This window comes from Notolepis coatsorum (assembly GCF_963971535.1).
Source record: "Notolepis coatsorum genome assembly, chromosome: 19".
Classification (NCBI taxonomy): domain Eukaryota; kingdom Metazoa; phylum Chordata; class Actinopteri; order Aulopiformes; family Paralepididae; genus Notolepis; species Notolepis coatsorum.
The window spans coordinates 29,896,339-29,918,803 of NC_140183.1; the positions used below are offsets into that span (position 1 = coordinate 29,896,339).

A 22,465-nucleotide genomic window follows, 5' to 3' on the forward strand; every position below is an offset into this window, starting at 1 on the left:
ATAGAAGCCTTGCATCACGTGTCCCCTCCGGTACACGAGGAGGCAGCCTGTCGCATCTTTTCACCAGACAGCAGCTTGAACGCTCAGTGGCGAGGAGTAACGCGTGGGAGGCTCACGCTGCCCCCGATACTTCCTGACTCTGCTGTACAGGCATCACCCAACCGACCTGTAGGAGTCGCTGTCCACAACGTCCAATCCCCACCCATCGACTTCCACCCGCTACCTCTGTCAATTGAGATAGTATGACGACTGCGGTCGCAGGCAATGCTGACACCGGGATTCGAGACCGGAGTCTCTTGCATTGGTGACGAGCGCAATCTCCGCTACGCCACCCAGCCGCGATTGATTGCAATTTGTATTAACAGATTGCAGAATGGGTACAATACACAGTACGGCTCAATACACACAATTGTTAAGGGGAGAAAGACTTTCGTCTTGTTTACATCAGGGTCCCCCATTTTCAATTCATAATGACATACAGATATATCATGACATTTATGACATACACGACATACAGATATACAGTAGGCCTACTGTTACATGTATGACATACAAGACAGATATACAGTACTGTTGACCAGAGATCCTAAAAGAAAATATATACATTCGAGAGGGAAGAAACTGGAAGAGCTCCCATACGATTGCATGTGTTTTCATGCGAGTTCTACTTTATTCTGCATGCTGCACTTCCCATATCACTGAATTGATTGATTGATTCATTTAATGTAATATTCCCTATCAAGCCTCTGTTTCCTACACGCCCTGAGGAACTAGAAGTGTTAAAACCTCTCTGCGCTCCAAGCGCCGCCCCCCTGGGCACAGATTCCATCCAGCATACCTTCTGTAACTAAGGGAAGTAACGAGAGGAAACTACGTTTAAGACTTACAGTAGATCCCTACTTTATGGTATCTCTATAATGACCGCCTCAGATAAGTACCTGCTGTATCACGGACTTCAGCTGCCGACAGAAACGCACTCTCCCGAGAGTTTAAAATTCGCTCAGGAGTTTCCATTCCAGGACGAGGACGTGTTGGTTGTAACTTATCCCAAGTCAGGCAAGTGGAGCGTTGCACAATATTGTGTTATCGCCGGTGCTGTAAGTAATGTGCATTTGATTTAAACCAGCGGTTGGTGCAGATTTAATCCCGATGACCGGTGTTTATGATGATTACATGTGTTAAAAAGTAGTATTAGAATGAGGATTTTATCAATACCACTATTGATACTGTTTATCGATACCAATACTCTCAGACAGTACATGTTGTGAAACGTATTATTAGTACTACTTTACAAAATAGTTTAGCTGATAAAATGGAATAGACTGTTTTCTCAGTCAGAACATGATGATGGACCAGTTAAACACTATTATTACATGGCGTTTTCACATTCGCCGAAATGCTTGCTTGTGATTGGTCAATAGCGCGCGTCAGAGGTCAGTTATCAGACAATAATGACCGCTGTGGGACAATAATGACCGCTGTGCGCAGCTGTTCGCTATCAAGCCCACTGACAAACACTGTTTCAGTGCAATTAGACACTGCCGGTGTTCTGCTGCCGGGGAAGCTGCCGGCGATGACAGGGGGCTGAGCGACGAGCGGAGTCAGAACCAGTGTTGACCATAATTGACCTTCACTGACGTTTAAAACACCTCGCCGAGGCTGCTCGGTATTTTAAACTCTGTGTCGGTCAATTATTTTGCGACAATGACCTCGTAGGCGTAGCTATACATTACCCCTTACTAAATGTCTGGTAGTTGTTGATACTTGAGAAATGTATGTTTCATTTACACAATAGTCACAGTGGGTGCAACTGCAAGGTAGTAGAATCAGTGATAAAGAGCCCTGGCTCCTTTATGTCCGCCCAGGGCTGCAAACAGCAACAGTCATTTTGAAACATGTATTCATTCACTGAAGTACTTCTCTCTCACAGTGCTGTTTGCTATAGGCTTACTGTACATAATCAATAATGAAAATGCTACAACTAAACTTTAAAGGGGAACAACACTCAAGTAAAAAAATATATAATAATAATATGTTCCATCAATATTTGTGAACATGAGCTACTTTCTCCCAAAATAGGGCTCAAATATTGATGAGACAAATGCCTTGTGTCTGGGAATGAAGATTAACACATGACGTTTTATCCACAACCCCATAACATTTAACTATCTGCAGGAAAAGGCCATCTGTGTGGAACATCTTTGTGGGGGGAACAACAGAGGTGACAGTGTCTCAGGAGGTAGAGCAGTTGTCTGGTAATCAGAAGGTTCCCAGGTTCGATTCCAGCTCCTCCCGGCAGCGTGTCGAAGTGTCCTTGAGTAAGACACTTAACCCCTAACTTCTCCCGATGAGCAGGTTGGCACCTTGCCTGGTTGCCTCTGCCATCGGTGTGTGAATGTGAGGCCTAAATTGTAAGTTGACAGACCAGAGCCATATAGAGCAGCGGTTCTCAACCTGTTTGCTGTCAAGGACCACCAAATTGATCAATCTGCCGACCCCCGTCTGAGAAGATGTAGTTATTTCCTTCTATACTGTAGGAGGGCAGATCACATATGAACAGAAGATCATTCTGTCACATTCTCTCATTGGGCTAAACTTTTAGTCAATTAAATATGATTGAAATTAGACAGTTTGAACCATATAGACCGATCAGAGCCATATAGACAGACCAGAGCCATATAGACGCTTCAGAGCAGAGCTATATAGACAGTCGTTTGGGCCATATAGACAGACCAGAGCCATATAGACAGACAGTTTGAACCATATAGATGGATGGTTTGAGCCATATAGACAGACAGTTTGAGCCATATAGACAGACGTTTGAGCTATATAGACAGATGGTTTAAGCTATATAGACAGACAGTTTGAGCCATATAGACAGGCGGTTTGAGCTAGACAGATGGTTTGAGCCATATAGACAGACCAGAGCCATATAGACAGATGGTAGATGGTTTTTTCGAGCCATATAGAGACAGACCAGAGATGGTTTGAGCCATATAGACAGACCAGAGCCATATAGACAATGGTTTGGGCCATATAGACAGACCAGGGCCATATAGACACACCAGGGCCATATAGACAGATGGTTCGAGCACTGGAGACCTTGGTAAACAACCAATTAAAAACATTTTTCTCAAGTTGCTCAGTGCTAAGCACTCACCAATCAGGTTTCAGAGCAAATCATAGTACTATTACAGCTGTTACTTTGGTCACTAATGACATTATTTCAGCCCTGGACAATGGGAAGCATTGTGCAGTTCTCTTTGTAGACCTCTCAAAAGCGTTTGATACAGAGTAGACCATCACTTGCTTTTGGCCTGGATAGAGCCGCTTGTGCTTGGTTTCAGGACTATTTATCTTCAAGGTGTCAATCTGTGAATTCAGGTAACCTTCAATCTGATTTCCTGCCATTGTCTAAGGGTGTACCACAGGGTTCGGTATTGGGGCCGGTCCTCTTTACAATCTATATTAATAGAATAGAAATACTTTTATTATCCCGTGGGAAATTTGACACTGCAAATCGCTCAACATTTAAACATTTAGACAGAACAGGTCACAAATTAGAATAAGAAAACAAATCAAATCAAGTTGCCTAGGATAAGAGTAGAGTAAAATAGAATAAAAATGGAATAAAATATACAGTAAAAATATACTGAGAGGCATCATAGCAGCATGGGGGAAGGGGGGGGGTACAGGTAGTAAAAACAACACAAGCAATGTAAACAAATAGGTCAATATAATTTACTATCTAACTAACTGAAATATATATTCACAGTATTCACAGTGTCACATAAGGTGCAGTATGCATCAGGTAGTGTTATAATTTACTATCTAACTAACTGAAATATACATTATTCACAGTATCACAGTATCCACATAAGGTGCAGTATGCCTAAGGTAGTGTTATTGTCCTCCTTGGGTTCCTATTAGACCTAGGTCAATGTCTGGCAGCAGTCGCCACCCTCGCTAGGGAGTCCAACTCCACCCCAACCACGCTACTGGCCTTCCTGACCAGCTTATCCAGCCTGCTCTCAGTCCGCTGCCCCAGCAGGTTGTCAGGCTCATCTTTATGCGGATGATACAGTTGTCTACTGCATTGCGGATACTGTTCAGGAAGCTATTGTGAACCTGCAGCTTGCGTTTGACACTCTCCAAAATGCTCTAGCTAAGCTCAAGTTAGTGCTTAATGCTAGTAAAACCAAGTCTATGGTGTTCTCTAGAGCCAGGGTTATAGATTATGACATGCTACACCTAACAACGGCAAATGGTTTGTATATTGAAAGAGTTAGTGAGTATAAATATCTTGGTATATGGTTGGATGATAAACTTTCTTTAAAATTCCATATAGATAACCTAGCTACTATATTACGGCAAAAGATTGGTTTCTTGTACCGTAACCGCGCTAGTAGTTTCCCTATGTTCTGTAGGAAAATAATTGTACAGGCTGTTTTTTTGTCAATATTGGACTACAGTGATGTCATTTACAGGCATGTGTCTGCGTCTACATTAAGGCCTTTGGATTCTGCCTACCACTCTGCCCTAAGATTTATTACAGGTGACAAATATGATATTCACCATTGTCTTTTGTATGAGAAGGTAGGCTGGCCATCTCTCTCGTTGCGACGTAGTTATCATGGGTATCTTTTTTATCTACAAAGCAATTATTGGCAAACTTCCACCTTATATTACATCTTTGTTGGTCACCTACGAAACTTGTTCGAATGATCGGCTTGTGCTTAGGGTGCCTCGAGTGCGGTCTGAGCTTGGAAAGTCTGCCTTCTCCTACGATGCTCCATACACATCGAATAACCTGCAACAGACTCTAAAGCTTGGAGCATTCCCGTCAGTCATGGAGTTTAAAGGCATTGCACTTGACCTACGTATGTACTGAATCATGTAATTGTTTTTAATCCATCATTGTAATAATTGTAATTGTAATTCATTGTAATTAATAACTGTTATTATGATATTTGTGTTCTTTGTTAACTCGTCATCACTGTAAATGAGGGAAACCTCAGTGCTTTCACGAGTATAAATAAAGGTTTGAAATTAAATAGACAAGTTTCAAGTTTCTTTAATAGTTGTCATACAGAAGTACAGAATACTTTTATACAAAATGCTTCTTACTGTTACGCTCCAGAGACTGTGCTAGACAAGATAAGTATGAAATAAAATAGTATAGCATGTAAAATAGAAGTAAAAATAGAGGTCACAGTGTTCAGTATAGACATATGTACAATGTTCGATGCAGAATAGAAGTAACTGAGTTACCATACAATATACTATGCAATGTACTAATATACAATACTATATAGTGCAAAGCAGAAATGGGATGAGGTACAATTTAGGTACAATTTACAGTAAGGTGTATGAGTTGTAGTGCAAATCCTTTACCAATAAATATAAAGTGTGTTTAGGTGATCTAAAGTGTGGAGAGTGGGTGCTGCAGTGTGTTGTTTGTTTAAAGTGAGTGTGTGCGTGTGGATGTGTGTGCTGTGTGCATTTGATGGTTGTTGCATAGTGTTTATTGTTCGTTGAGCAGCCTGATGGCCTGGGGATAGAAGCTTCTTCTGAGTCTTTCTGTGCTCGCCTTGAGACTCCGGTATCGCTTGCCTGACCGCAGCAGTTTGAGCCATATAGACGGATGGTTTGAGCCATATAGACAGACCAGAGCCATATAGGCAGATGGTTTGAGCCATATACTGTAGACAGATGGTTTGAGCCATATAGAATAGTGCTGTCAATAGATTAAAAAAAATTAACTAATTAATCTCACAATTTTCTGTAATTAATCTAGATTAAAAATAGCATTTTTCTACTTAAGAGTTAAGACCGAAGCTTGCAACAGATATTTACTTGAGTAAAATCATGGAATTAATGTAAAATCAACACAAAGAAAGTATATTTGATATTAGATTCAAAGACTATTTTAATAGCTTTCTTTGAATACAGTTTCTCTCCTGTGAAATACAAATGTTCAACAAAACCATCAACATTGACTCAGCTAGAGCTCTTTCTTATATCCGCGGCGCTAAGATTGAAGATTTTTCACTCCATAGATTAATCTAGATTAATAAATTTTAATGCTTTTGTTGTGGAAAATGTGTATACGGGGGTGGAGGTAGGAAAGGGGTTAGTCTTGACTAGTTTAATATAGGTCAACTAGCAGGGCTCAAAGACACTAGGGCGACAGTCTGGCTGATGTTCTTAAAACAACCTCAAGATAGGCAGATGGACATTTCAGTACATCATATCGTGTGCTCTAATCTTGTGTCTTTTCTCTCTTTCATACATACACAGCACACACACACAGACACACAGACACACACATACACAGCACACACACACAGACACAGCACACACACACAGACACACAGACACACACATACACAGCACACACACACAGACACAGCACACACACACAGACACACAGACACACACAGTCACACAGACACACACACACACACACACAGACACACACAGTCGCACAGACATACACACCGACACACACACACACACACACATTCCCTGTGTCACAATACACACATACAATACACACACGTCTGTACACAGACGCACACACACACAGACACACACACACAATACACACATACACATACACACACACACACACACAAACACACACACACACACACACATCTCACTAAATCTTTATCTCTCTTCGATGTTCTTAATGTTTTACATCATATCGTGTGTGTACATCATATCTTGTTTATCTCTCTTCGATGTTCTTAATGTTTTTATCTAAATCTATGTTCTTCTTAATGTCTTTATCTCTCTTCGATGTTCTTAATGTTTTTATCTCTCTCCGATGTTAAATCTACGTGTCATCTTAATGTACGTCATGTCATATCTGACATGATATGACACGTCATCATATCTGTCATGTGGGGGCAGGACTGAGAGGGGATTTAGGGGACAAGCAGGGGGATTGAGAGTTAGAGTGTTTTTCCTTCAACTGTGGTGACCGTCTACTGAGCCATAGCTTTTGCTGTTAAAAACTTCTTTTCCTAAATAAATTACCTACTTGTTAAAATTGGAAATATCGTCTCCTGCTGTGTTAAACAACCATCAGCCACAACACTTTAATAAATTTAAATTAATCTCCAGAGTTAAAGCATACATTTTGACAGCCCTAATATAGACAGATGGTTTGAGCCATATAGACAGACCAGGGCCATATAGGCAGATGGTTTGAGCCATATACTGTAGACAGATGGTTTGAGCCAAATAGACAGATGGTTTGAGCCATATAGACAGATGGTTTGAACCATATACACAGATGGTTTGAGCCATATAGACAGGTGATTTGAACCACATTACAAAATATATATATATATTATTTAACCTTTATTTTACCAGGAAGTCCCATTGAGATACAAGATCTCTTTTGCAAGGGAGACCTGGCCAATATGACAGCAATAACATTTGCAATATATCAGACAGCAATCAAATGTGCGGTACATCACACAAGAATATAATAAAAGTGCATGTAGGGCTGGGCAATTAATCGAAAAAAAATTGCGATCTCGATTCATAGACCAATGCAATCTCATTTATGATGATTTTATTTTTATTAAATCTTATTTTTATTAAATTTCTTTTAAATCTTTTACATTTTTTAAAATTTTTACTTTACTTTTTAAATGATTTTATTGAAAAAATAAGAATCGTGAGAGAATCGTGATCTCAATTCTTCAAGAGAAAAATCGTGATTCACATTTTAGCAAGAATCGCCCAGCCCTATACACATACATTGCGTTTACATCACATTTAAACGCAAAAACACAAAACAGAATAGTCTACATAAGACATATACACAGATGGTTTGAGCCATATAGATAGGTGGTTTGAGCCATATACACAGATGGTTTGAGCCATATAGATAGGTGGTTTGAGCCATATAGCAGGGAACAAAATAAGCACACGCCATTCGCCAATGGCTTGTAGATTTAATGTTTGGCGACTAGAAATTAAGATCTGCCCGCCACCTGGCGGCTAACAAAATCCACTGCATCAGCGGGAGCTTGGTGCTGGATTTTGCGAGAAGCATGCAGCTGCAGAGCCACAGAGCAGCAGTGTTTTCAGCTCCGGTCTGGGGACCGCTCAGCAGCGCCCCCCACCCAACAGCTGAATTGCCAATGGCTGAATTGGAGTACTGCACCGTGCGGGCACCGCTGGTGGGTTCTGTGGCTCTGCAGCTGGATGCTTCTCGCAAAATCCAGCACCAAACTCCCGCTGACAACATCGTTGTCATTCCTGCTTGGTGAAGCAACGATGAAACGAATGTAATGATTGTTTTGTTCATCGCATAGGCTATTTAATTTTAGCCTATTTTAATACAATTCAAATAATCAAATTGTGCTTAGAGGGAATTATTTTCACCGGACATTATGACCGGAGAGATTTAAATGTTCGGACTTCAACAGACTTCAACTTTTTTCTCACAACGGGTCAAGTGCATCTAACATGCTTTGCACCGTCGCCATTCCTTTATGCCCACATCGCCCGAAATGAACGTTACGTTATCAGAAGCAGAGCAGAGCCATAGAGAACAGTGTGGACTGAGGAAAGGGAAATGGGGGGGAGGGTGCGTGCGTTTGGAAAGACGATGAAGTCAGTCAGGAGTATATTATAGTAAACTGAGGATTACTGAGGATGGACAGATAATGTTGATATTCAAATATAAAAAGGTTTCGAGAGGAGTGGAAGTTTGAAGACAGACTAGACTACAATATGATGCGGGGGTGGTGAGTTGAAACAGTGATTGATTGATTGATTGATTGAAAAGTTTATTAACAGATTGCAGAATGGGTACAGTACAGTACAGCTCAATACATACAATTGTTAAGGGGATGCAGACCAGAGAAAGACTTGTCTTGTTTACATCAGGGTCCCCCATTTTCAATTCATCATAACATAATATGATGTGTCCCGACCCCACTTCTATGTTTCAATAAATTATTTGCATTTAAAACTATTAACACTGACTCCACTCAAAATTGTGCTAATATTCCTTATGTTGTTTATGATATTAATTGAAAATAGCATATGAGAGTATTATAGTAATAATAACACATGGCGATATACTAAAAAGCTATTTATAATTTTTGGCTGGTAAAAATTCTGCCTGGCTGGTAGTTTTTAAAATCTACCAGCCAAATGGCTGGTAAGTCAAAAAGTTAAGTTTGTTCCCTGCATATAGACACATGGTTTGAGCCAAATAGACAGATGGTTTGAGCCATATAGACAGATGGTTTGAGCCATATAGACAGGTGATTTGAGCCATAAAAAAAAAATAAAGAAGAAAATGGAGACATGGCCAATATGACAGCAATAACATTATTTTTGCAATATATCGTGTGTAGCTACAGTAACTCTGACAGTAACTATACAATAACTATACAGTAACCTACAGTAACTCTAAAGTAATCTACAGTAACTCTACAGTAACCTACAATAACTGTACAGTAACTCTAAAGTAACCTACAGTAACTCTACAGTAATCTACAATAACTCTACAGTAACTATACAATAACTCTACAGTAACCTACAGTAACTCTACAGTAACTCTACAGTAACCTACACAGGGGAGGAAACTAACTTTTTAGCTTACCAGCCAACTGGCGAGTATCTGATTTCTTTTACAAGCCAAACAGATTTTTTACCAGCCAAAATAAAATCGCTAATTGTGATAATTACTTCTTTGTATGTCTTCGTCTAAATTGATTTTCAATCATAGTAATAAACACATCGTGTCTCTACTCTTTAAAATATGTATTAGCATAAAACATTAATAACAGTGTCTCTACTCTTCACAATATTAGCATAAAACATATTAACATGAAAGAGGGATCTATTCTGGACTGGGTTGGGCTGAACTGGGCAGTGAAAGATGCTGGGTTGGACTGGGTTGGGCAGTGAAAGAAAAAACCGAAGTATGTTGTGAAGTGTATAGATAGATGTGAAATGTATAGATGTAGCACTTACTGTCTATCTGTATGTCATGTATGTCATATGTTATGATGAATTGAAAATGGGGGACCCTGATGTAAACAAGACGAAAGTTTTTCTCTGGTCTGCATCCCCTTAACAATTGTGTGTATTGAGCCATACTGTATTGTACCCATTCTGCAATCTGTTAATAAAGTTTTCAATCAATCAATCAAGTTAACTTTGAACCTCGGTTGTCAAGCCGCGTCAATGTTGTGTATGCATCTGGGTGGCATCACATCGGTGTTCACTGTGTCTTTAAGACAGCACGGTGGCCTTACAACAGTGCTGTCAAGTTCCGTCAAGTGTTGTGGTAACGTCAGTTCGGTTGGTGTGCTGTTGTGCACTGGTTGAGCTTTCGTGACTGCGATGTGCAAGCCAGGGGCTTTTGAGCATGAAATAAAATGTCTAACCTTACGTCGTAGTCCGGTGCTTTTTTGGAAACATTATATCATAACAGATACACCTAGATAACATGGGGCTGGCTGCTTTGAGCACACGCGCACACGGGGCTAACGTTAGCTAACAAGCAGCTCTATAGCTAAAACGCTAACTAGAAGCTAACCACTGTATACAGTTCCAATAGACTGCGCAAACTTTTATTAAACATTATATATGTCCGCGGGTTGGCCAGTACTGCGGGAACTTTTATTAAACATTATATGTCCGCGGGTCTTGTGCAGTGCTCTCGTGGCACTGTCAACTAAAGTGAGCACTCAGAAGACGCGCACCATTTGCCAGTGCAGTGATTGCAGAATGTTTGTTTTGTTTACTACACTCGCCAGACTGGCGAGTGGTCTTCATGAATCACTCGCCAAACGTAAAAAAATACTCTCATTTGGCGAGTAAATTGGCCTAATTTCCTCCCCTGAACCTACAGTAACCTACAATAACGTGATGCACGATATATCGGCCGCCGATATAATATCGGCTGATATGGCCGTTTTTTTACACATCGGTATCAAGATGGGGCCGATTATTATTATTAAAAAAAAAAATTAACGTTTTTTTTTCTTTTTACATGTTTTGGCCTTAAATAGTTTCAAAATATCAGTCATTTCTGAAAATAAGTTACAAAAGTAAAAAAATTCTGCGTTTTGGAAAATAGCTCTTTATTTGATTATCATAAAAAAGTGTTTTATACAGAGATATCGACATCGGTAAATATCGGTATCGGCCAGAACAGCAATATTAATGCGGTTAGGTGGCCGAGCGGAGATTGCATTCGTCACCAGCCCCGGAGCTGTGGGCTGGATTCGCCTGTTCGAATCCAGCTCACAGCTCCGGGGTTGTCACCAGCTTGGCTGGCCGTCTGCACTAATACAATTGGCTGTATTAGAGGGTGGGAGAAGCTGGCGGGGTGGGTCCGGGTCGTTGTAAACAGCGACTCCTACAGTTCGGTCGGGGCGCCTGCTAAGCGTGGATAGGACTCGAGGGGGATAGTGTGGTCCTCCCACACGCTACGCCCTCTCGATGAGAATCCGCGCTGCCAGGTGAAAAGAAGCGGTGATTGGCTGGACGTGTGTCGGAGGAAGCACGTGGTAGCCTCCACTCTCCCAGATGATCTGACTGTGGGGGGTAAGTGCGCAGCGACCAGGAAGGGACTGGGAATTGGCATACGACTAACATTGGGATGGGAGAAAATCGGAGGAAAATGGAGGGAAAAAAAAAAAAGAAAAGAAAAGAACAGCAATATTAATATCGGTTATCGGTATCGGCCACAATTTTCACATCGGTGCATCACTAACCGTAACCTACAGTAACTCTACAGTAATCTACAGTAACCTACAATAACTCTACAGTAACATACAGTAATCTACAATAACTACAGTAATCTACAGTAACCTACAATAACTCTACAGTAACTCTACAGTAATCTACAATAACTATACAGTAACTCTACAGTAATCTACAATAACTCTACAGTAACCTACAGTAACTCTAAAGGAACCTACAGTAACCTACAGTAACGTACAATAACTCTACAGTAACTCTACAGTAACCTACAGTAACCTATAGTAACTCTACAGTAACCTACAGTAACCTACAATAACTCTACACTAACCTATAGTAACTCTACAGTAACCTACAGTAACCTATAGGAACTACAGTAACCTACAGTAACCTACAATAACTATAGTAACCTGCAGTAACTATACAGTAACCTACAGTAATCTACAGTAACTATACAGTAACCTACAGTAACGTACAATAACTCGACAGTAACCTACAATAACTCTACAGTAAGTCTACAGTAACCTACAATAACTCTACAGTAACCTACAGTAACTCTACAGTAACCTACAGTAACCTACAATAACTACAATATCTACCACTACCCTCTACTTCAAATATCCATCACTACCATCTACTTCAAATATCCACCACTACCCCTCTACTTCAAATATCCACCACTACCCTCTACTTCAAATATCCACCACTACCCTCTACTTCAAATATCCACCACTACCCTCTACTTCAAATATCCACCACTACCCTCTACTTCAAATATCCACCACTACCCTCTACTTCAAATATCCACCACTACCCTCTACTTCAAATACGCAGATGATACCATCCTCGTACTGCTCAATAACAACAATGACTCTCTCGCTGCTTATCACTAGGGGTGGGGCGATACATCGATCCAGATCGATATATCGATCTATTATCAATAATCAAATAGGATCGATGCAACGTAAAAAGATCGATTCATATTGCGATACTCTTATTTTGAAAATCTGGCTAGTCATATCCGCCCGCGCCCAGTAGTGTGAAACTCCGTGTAGACATTACAGCTACAGAGTGTCTATTTTGCGACCCGATATAAGTCTGTGCAGTTTTCCCCCCGCAACGGGTCAAATGCATCTAACATGCTTTGCATCGTCGCCATTCCTTTATGCCCACGTTGCGTGGGCAGATCTAAATTAACGTTACGTTGGCTGCTTAAGCTAACTAAGCTAAGCAACTAACCATGAGAGAGAACAGGAGAGAGGAGAGGGGAAGGAGGAGGGGCGGGGGCATTCTGTGTGTGGGGACTGGGGGAGGGGCATTCTCTGTGTGTGTGTGTGTGTGTGTGTGTGTGTGTGTGTGTGTGTGTGTGTGTGTGTGTGTGTGTGTGTGTGTGTGTGTGTGTGTGTGTGTGTGTGTGTGTGTGTGTGTGTGTGTGTGTGTGTGTGTGTGTGTGTGTGTGTGTGTGTGTGTGTGTGTGTGTGTGTGTGTGTGTGTGTGTGTGTGTGTGTGTGTGTGTGTGTGTGTTGATATTTAAACATGAATACATAATAAATGTATTCATGATCATCATGCAACATAAAACAATTGTAGGAACAGTTTGGGAGAGGGAGGGGTTTTAGCTTGCGTGTTGTGAGTTCCAAAACATTTTACTTAAAATGTACAGCTCAATATATAAAAATTTGGCACTTTACAATCAAACAGGTCTATTTGTATTAAAAACAATAGATTGTTTTTCATTTAAATGTCTGGAAGAGCTCAAAAATAAAAACGTCAATTGATATTTCCGTAGCCTTTTTTTAGTTGATCTAAATGTGACTGATTGTGTTAAATGGGCACATAATATTGCCTCATATCGATTGCAGGCACCTGAATCGAATCGTATCATATCGTATAGTGGCAGACTTTGTGATATCGGCAAATATCGTATCGTTGTCCAAAGAATCGATATTGTATCGTATCGTGATGAAACTGGTGATTCCCACCCCTACTTATCACCATGTCCCAGTTTAGCACATGGTGCGACAATAACTTTCTCCACCGAAACTAAAGAACTGTTCATTAATTCATTGGACGCCACTCACGGATAAAGTCGGGTTAACTCGCCGACGGTTGAGCGCCAAACCCGAGAAAAGTCGGGTTTTCTATCGTTATTTCTTTTATTCGATATTTCCATTCATAATCCATCGAGGGAGCCTGTGTTATCATTGGGAATGAGTCTGAGATCGCAAACGTCCAATACCGCCGCCTGCCACTTTGCGGCCGGTATTGCACATCCTTGGAAACTCTCTGGCTTGGTCTGTGCGTCGATCTAAAAAGTCTCCTCCTCTCTCCTCTCCTCTCTTTTCCTCTTCTCCTCCTCTCTTTTCCTCTTCTCCTCCTCTCCTCTCCTCCTCTCCTTCTCTTCTCTCCTCCAGGTACGACATGGATGCAGGAGATCATACCATTAGTTCTGAATGGAGGAGATCTGACACCGGTCCAGACCATTCCTAACTGGGACAGGGTTCCCTGGCTGGAGGAGACCAGAGTACAGCTGGTCCTGGATCAACTGCTGGAGCCACGGGCACTGGTCACCCACCTGCCCTTTGACCTCATGCCCACATCCTTCTACAACTCCAAGGCCAAGGTGGGTGGTTGTCAGTTATGTCATTACCCTGGGGGGTGGGGGGGGGGGGGGGGAGCGTGTCCAATCATTGCATGAAAATATATAATCTGCTTTGTGGGTGTGGCTACAAGTGTATCCATATTGTAAGGATATAATATATTTTATATATTTAAATGTAATATATATAACTGGTCAATAGCATATTCTTGGTATCTAGGGACATCTATGGATCTCATGGAATGTATTCCCAGTGTCAGAAATATTGTGTATATTACTAGGCTTGCTTAAATTGTGATGAAACAAAGGAGAATATGAATTATGATTTTTCTTTGCATCTTTGACAGTGAATAACACCATGCTAAATATGACCAGACATGAAAAACTGCCACTGAGCTCATTCAGTACCTTCTTGAGATCGATCACATGTACAACAAATCTAAGGAAATTAATAAAGGGAAGATGATTAAACAGAAGGTTTTGTAGATACAGTACTGAATTCTGCCATCCGGACCCATGCAATTTGAAATATTATTATAGAATATAGAATATGAGGCCTATAAATGACCTTATTATAGCCAACTCGCACATCTATGGATCGGGCCAAATCTCCTCCTCCGACTAATAGTCGACTAACGGCAAATTTTGGCCAATCATAGTCGACTATCCAAATCCTTAGTCGGGGACAGCCCTACAGTCTAGACAGATTGATTTATGACGTGATGTAATTTTGGGACTGATACCGACCCCGTCGGGCTTAACACATTGACTGCCAAAAAAGAGGTATATCGTTTTTGCTCGACAAGCGTTGAGTGCCAAAAACGAGATATTACGTTTTTGGATCGTTTGATCTTTTTACTTTGATCCCCGCTCTACAGACTTGCCGGGAGCGATCTGCATCATTTTGGCACATCCCCACACATTAGAACTGCAATGCTGATCGACTATCACCAGGTGGCAGTATCGTCCGTGTCTGAACTGCAATGGCTTGGGGTTGATAGTCAGCCTCACTTTCATTTCTCCTTGGTTAGTGCCCCCTCCTCCTGCTGGAACAAAAATTCACATTGCTCGCCTCGAAATTCCGTTGCATAAGCATATTTGACCAAGAAGAGAATGGTCAACTGTATCAAATGCTTTTCACAGATCTACAAATAGAGCAGCACAATGTTTTCTTTGAACTAGAGCTGATACTATATCATTCACAACTAAAGTAGTGGCTGAGATCATGCTATGATTTGCTCCAAAGTAGTGGCTGAGATCATGCTATGATTTGCTCTGAAACCAGATTGGTGTGGACTTAATACAGAGTGATTTGAAGTAAATGCTTTGAGTTGCTCATTGACCAATTAGTCTAAGCTTCTTCCCCTCAGCAGCTCGCCTGGTAAATGAGTCAGGTGTCCCCCTGCTCCCCCCCCCCCCCCATTGATGATTTTGTGATGGTACATATATACATGTCATATACCTTTTGATTTGGGGTTTCATGGGATCAGCCAGAACGGTTTTGGCTTATTGCACATAATGCGTTTTATCTCGTGATCTATGAAAAAAGATTATCTTGGAAATGCGCGATGTTTAGCGTGTGATATAAGAGCAACATTGGTGGAACATGTCGTCAACCATGGCCTGACTATGAGGGATGCTGGGCAGAGAGTCTAATCTAAGCTGCTTCACAGTGGCATCCATAATAAGAACATTCCAACTGGGAAACAGGTATGTCTTCACCTCTCTACTGTACCATATCACATTACCATGTACTGTATTGCAGGGTGCTAATGCCCCTTTTGCAGCATACCATGATTACTTATATTGAGATGTTTCAGTACAGTGGATGGTACAGTATATACAGTAAAGTACAGTATTTTGTCACAGGAAAGATTTGTTTCTAGGATGAAACCTAGGTATGTAATTTCATCTTTCCTTGTGACAATATTGTCACCCACTGTACAAGAAGACTGTACAAGAAATTCCTTCTGTAATGTACTGATTTTCTTTCTTGTGTAAAGTTTTGACACAATGAGCGAGGTTTTGCCAAACGTGTTCACGCAACGGGCAAAAACAGTATTAGAGAGAGAGAGCGAGAGAGACTGTTGTATCAGTGTAGAGACCTATAGCACTAGCCTGCTCATTATGCTGCAAAAACGTGTGTTGTAATGATATTTACAATATACATTTTTTTTAGGTCAACATTCTCATTCTCATTATTGTTAAAATGCTCATATCCAAAAGTATTAGATAGATATAGGTCATACATGTAGTAGGGATGCCCCGATCGATCGGCCACCGATCGTTATCGGCCGATAATCAGTATAAATATGCGATCGGTGATTGGTGATAATGCTTTATTTTCGCCGATCGTCAAAACCGATCGAAAAATGAGATCTCACTCGCTGAGTTCTGTCTCAGACGCTCCTCCTCCTCCTCCTCCTCCTCCTCCTCCTCCTCCTCCTCCTCCTCCTCCCTTCCCCGTGTAAACAAGCTCGGGCAATAGTCTGCTTAGTCTAACCTAGTGCATGCGAGCTCCGTGAGCTAACGTTAACTACCGTTACTGTTTAAACAGAATGACCCAGTCAACTATTCACTTTTAGTTTAATACATGAGGCATTGTTAACGGTATCTAGCCGGCTAGCTACTGATAGCTCCTGATATCAACAAATGCTCCAGCAATAGTCTAGTAGACGTGCATGATAGCTCACGTTAGCTCACGTTAGCGCACGTTAGCTCACTGTTCAAAACGAAACGTCCCATTAAACTAAATAGTTCACTGAGGCGTTGTCTTAACGTTATATAGTCGGCTAGCAGTAGCTACAGATAGCTCCTGATATCAATGTCTTATAACAGTGATTCGATGCGTATTCGAGTCCCGGCTTGCATCGCAGTCACAAACAGGGCTAGCTGAGGGAGTAGGGTATATCTGCAGAGCCTAGGGTATATCTGCAGAGCCGCAGATATACCCTGCTGAGGGCATGCTGAATGTGATTTGATCAAAGCAGAGTATACACACAGACAGTGGAGATAGCGAGCATTTTGACTTGTTGCGTGGTGGCGATGTCTCGCAGATAATACAACTACAAGTATAATTATATAATATATATATTTTATAAAAATAAAAATAAAATATTTATATAAAATAATTTTCGATATCGGATCGGTATCGGCCGATATGGCTCAAGATGATCAGTGATCATATCGGTGGCAAAAAACGTGATCGGGGCATCCCTAACATGTAGGTATGCATTTGGTTACACACACACACAGAAGTATTCTCAGACCGGTCATTGTGTGTATCACTATATAAAAAAAATGAAAAAAACACAACTGGAATAGAATATCACACAATTTTATTAAAAAAACATAGAGAATAATACAATACAATAATAATACAAGGTGCCTCATATGATATTTGGCAGAGAGCGACCACGATGAATTTAGGCAAAATCTACATGTACAAAAAAAGCTAAAAATAAAATTATGCACATGTCTAAAAAAAATAATAGGTGTCTCCTCATGGTTGTATCTGCCTGTTCTGTATCACACTAAGTGATATGTGAAAAAGCAGTTCCTGTCTGGAATGAGACAGAGTGCCACACCACATTCACAGCACTTCCAGGGGGTCTTCATCTTACAATGGACACAAAACAGGCGGCCAGCCGTGGCCTTCTGGGATTTATCTGCCTGTTGCGTGATCGCAACAGGTGAATGGTTCCTTGGTAGGCGGTCCACTGGTGCCGTGGGTAGATTGTCCACTGGTGCCGTGGGTAGACGGTCCACTGGTGCCGTGGGTAGATTGTCCACTGGCACCTGTACAACTGTGACGCCACACAGCTCAGCTACCAGCTCCTGCTGGAAGACCAGGTCGGTCATCGGCTGCACCTGCTGCTCCCTGCAGAGCTCCTTGTGAAGAAGGTAGGAGTTAGTGGCGGCAATGTCCAGATAGTGGTAGAGCAAAGTCCGGTACCAGCGCATGGTCTTGTGGTGTGCAGAGTAGTACTGGATGAGTTGGTCAGACAGATCAACGCCTCCCATTTACTTGTTGTACTCCCATTTACTTGTTGAGCATGCAATGTTCTCAATGGACCAGGTCTCACGGCGCTTATTTTGTATTCTCCTCAGCACAGTTTTTCCAGAGAATGACTTGTGGATTGTGGAGCAAACAGAGACTTTGGACTTGTATAAAAGTTATCGACATACAAATGATATCCCTTTGCCCATGGGTACTTGCTTGATGTGTGCTGGCTTTATCAGGGACATGACAGAGTCATACGCCAGTCCAATGCCTGATTTGAACTTTGACATCCCGGCGTAAACAGAAAAGTCCAAAGTGTAGCCATTGCTACTGTCAGCCAAAACAAAAAGTTTGAAACCCCACTTCGTTGGCTTGCCTTTCATGTACTGCTTCAGAGAGAGAGAGAGAGAGAGAGAGAGAGAGAGAGAGAGAGAGAGAGAGAGAGAGAGAGATTATTTATTTATTTAGTTATTCTGATTAATTGGAATTCCAGAGAGGTTATCTGGTGAGCTGGTAATCTCTAGTTCAGCTGTACCTTTCACCCGAAACGCCCCTCTCCTCTCTTCTCCTCACCTATTCTTTCCTCTCGTCTCCTATACTCTCTTCTCCTCCCATATTATATCCTCCCCTATTGTCTCCTCCCCTCTCCTCTTCTTCCCTCTCCACCTGTGTCAGAAAGGCTAGCCTACCAAATAGACCAATCATTTTCTCACTTATTTTAATCTAGCGACCCTCTACAGTCTTTGAATGAGAGTATTTAAGGGGGGAGGGTACCTCAGTATAGCTATAGAGTATTCTCGAAAATGATAATAATAATGCAGGACCTCTTCAGATTATATTATCAATGACAGACAGCGACAATGTGAGAAACACAATCCCTCCCCCTCTCGCTCTGAAGAATATGCATATTAGATCACTCAGTGCTTTAACACCTATGCGCTGTTTGTGTGTGCTGTGGGATATTTGTGGATATCCTGAAGAAGAATGTTCTCAGTCAACCGAGGATTGGATAATAACAAAGGTTTATTAACCAAACAGATAGAATACATAGAGAGAATGGCTGAGGGCTTCCCCCCAGGTGATCAGCTGAATTTAACCAGGTAAGAAGACCTGGATAGATCTCAAGAGGAGATCTATATAGGTAACAGGGGGGGGGTGTGGTCCCATTTGATAGGTCAGATGGGGGGGAGGGGGTACAGGTTTGGGGGACACAGGGGAGGGGGGTGTCTTATTCCACAGAGAGGGGGGGGGGGCACAGGTAAGGGGAACATATTTACATGAGGACATATTATACCACAATACTCACTTTTCTTTCTTATAATGTGGGTGAGATTAATGTATAATATACCAGGATTGTTTGGAACAGGTAAAAGTGGGGACCGATGTAATCCATCGGTTATCAGATAATGAATAAAATAGAAAATAATTAAAATAATGAAAATGTTGGCCAATGTGTTCTGTTGGTTGGCCTAATAGTTTAAACTAGTATTATTTATATACATGATTCATGACATGATCGACTGGAATAATGAAAATGTTGGCCAATGTGTTCTGTTGGTTGGCCTAATAGTTTAAACTAGTATTATTTATATACATGATTCATGACATGATCGACTGGACTGCGGTCTGTGTTATTTTGATATCAGAGATGTGGGAATAGATATCACCCTTTTCTTTTATTAATCGCTCAAAATACCTATATCAATGAGTGGTCCTCAACTCTGATATCAAACAACAATTAACATAATCATTAGAAGCTATAGCTGTGCAAATATCTTGGCATACCTTCAGTCGTTCATGTCGTGACTCAGGGGAGCTAATGTGATGGTTGTGCATACAGGCATCGTAATAAACCAATTAAATACATGCACTGTCTCTGTGTGGTCAGAGTGCACAGGGTGAAAACACAAAATCGTGTGCATAATTATTAGGAATAGGATTTACACATAAGGCTAATGTGTACAAAAACATTTTAACAACCGTTAACCTGGTGGTTAATAAAACTAACATGATTGATTATGGGAAACTGTTCAAAAATATATATATATATATATATATTTGCACATTTTATGATGATTCTTGATGAAATTACTTAGGATCCAGTTGTATTTAACCTGAGTTTGAGTGTCACTTTCATCTGTGATTGCCTCAGTTTTGTTGGTCTTTACTTAGAATCAGGCAATTTTCTCCATTTCTTCTCTATAAATGAGGAGATAAAACGTCTTATGCATCACTTCTGTATGTAATTCTAGTGCATATACTATCAATGGTTCACCATACAGGTGCAAAACAACGTTACATGTCCTCTTCTATGAGAGAATAAAACAACTGATTCTTTCTTGTCTGACAATACAATTTTGTAACCTAAGTAATTCAAATGTGATGTAATACAGTAACACAGTAAAATTTAAATAAATACATAATAATGTGGACAATGTGGCGTTCAGAAGTCTCTTGGTCCACAGGTCTCTGATGTGTCTCTTCTTGACGATGCAGTCGGGAATATTCACTGGTCGCCGTTCATTCTCTGTCAAGGGTCACCTGTAGCAGTCAACTATAGTGGTCTTGCAGACTCTTTTCCTGGAGCCTGCGTTGTTCTCCATCACCACCACACATCCGCCACTGTGCTCACGCTTGACCTTTATCAGGCCTTGAGGCATGGCGGTAGGGTGGTCTTGAACGTGCTGTGTGGTGGTTGGTCCCCCGCTCCCCGTCATCGCGGTACCAGAGGGGCGAGGGTTTGCTGGTGTATTGGCCTGTCTGTAGGACGCTCTCTCTCACACGGATGACAATCTTGTCATGGGAATCCACCTTGATGGTCGGGGCTTTGGTTCCCATCTGCAGGTGATGGGTTTGGTCTGCCGTGGTCTGCAGTGCCGGAGTGGAGGCCGTCAAAGGTTGATCTCCTCTTCGTCAGTGTCTCCTTGGTCAGTCTCCTTCGTGGTCCCCTGCTCCACTTTCTTGGGGATGTCTGTGGGCTGGGTTGGATGGCGGTTCTCCCACGGTTGCTGTCGTCGTTCTGGTTGTGTCCGCAGCTCCTTGGCGGCGTCCCTGGTGGTAGTATGCTGTCGTGGGTCGCTCAGGTCGCTGGGTTGTGTTCCTCCTTGCCTGGTCGCACCGTCGTTCGTGGTTCAGGTCACGCGTCGTCTCACTCGTCCTGTCCTCTCTGGTCTGAGGATGATCAAATTTACCTTAGAAAACCTCTTCACATAAATTATTCAACGCCTTTCTGCTAAAGTGGAAAATCATTTTGGGATTAATTCAATTCATTGCAAATAAAATCATTTAATTGAAAATAGGAAATGCAAGCCAATTGCATTAGCAGTGATTCCTTATGTTAAGAAGGTCACATTCACTACAATCTTATCAGATCTTGTATCTAACTAGATCTTACAGCATTAGGCTTTAAATAAAATTGTAAATGTAAAAAATGTAAAATGTAAATGTAAATGTAAATGTAAAAAAAAAAAAAAAAAAAAAAAAACTAACCCTAACTAACCATACTGTCATGCACTTGTCCTAATAAACTAACCTACACTGTAGCACTCAACACTTTGATGAACATTGTTACTCAGCTGATAGAGTTGTGCTCTTCCTGATGGCTTGTCGTACAGAACTTGTAAGTTGCTTTGGATAAAAGCGTCAGCTAAATGACTAAATGTAAATGTAAATGAATGGCCAAAGTCTTGAATCGGATAAAATAGCTCTTTTTCTTCATAGTCTGTGATGTCAATTTTAATTTGATCTTACCTCAGGATGCGTTGGGTGTACCTCAGGATACTTACCTCGCCACGCCTTCTCTGGCGTTCTTCATGTCTCAGTGTGGCTCGTCATAATTTAGCATGGGGAAAAAACATAAAATCTAGGCAGCCAGTTAATTTTGCATGAAAAACAATCATTCGTTTTGTCATCTAACCCTAACTAACCTTACTGTCATGCATTTGTCCTAATAAACTAACCTACACTGTAGCACTCAACACTTTGATGACCATTGTTACTCAGCTGATAGAGGTGTGCCCTGCCTGATGTCCTGTCGTACAGAACCGGTGAGTCGCTTTGGATAAAAGTGTCAGCTAAATGATCAATGTTGTTGATATCTTGTACATTTTAGATAA

General features: G+C 41.3%; 1 protein-coding gene across 1 annotated transcript in view; it reads left to right on the forward strand.

The window, feature by feature from the left end:
* Positions 1–825: 825 nt before the first annotated feature.
* sult2st3 (sulfotransferase family 2, cytosolic sulfotransferase 3) overlaps positions 826–22,465 on the forward strand; it is a 39,120-nt gene continuing 17,480 nt past the window's right edge. The window contains exons 1-2 of the mRNA XM_084336126.1: positions 826–1,056; positions 14,163–14,371. Of these exons, the coding sequence (XP_084192252.1) occupies positions 918–1,056; positions 14,163–14,371 (348 nt within the window). The 5' untranslated portion in view covers positions 826–917. The remainder of the gene's footprint in view (positions 1,057–14,162; positions 14,372–22,465) is intronic.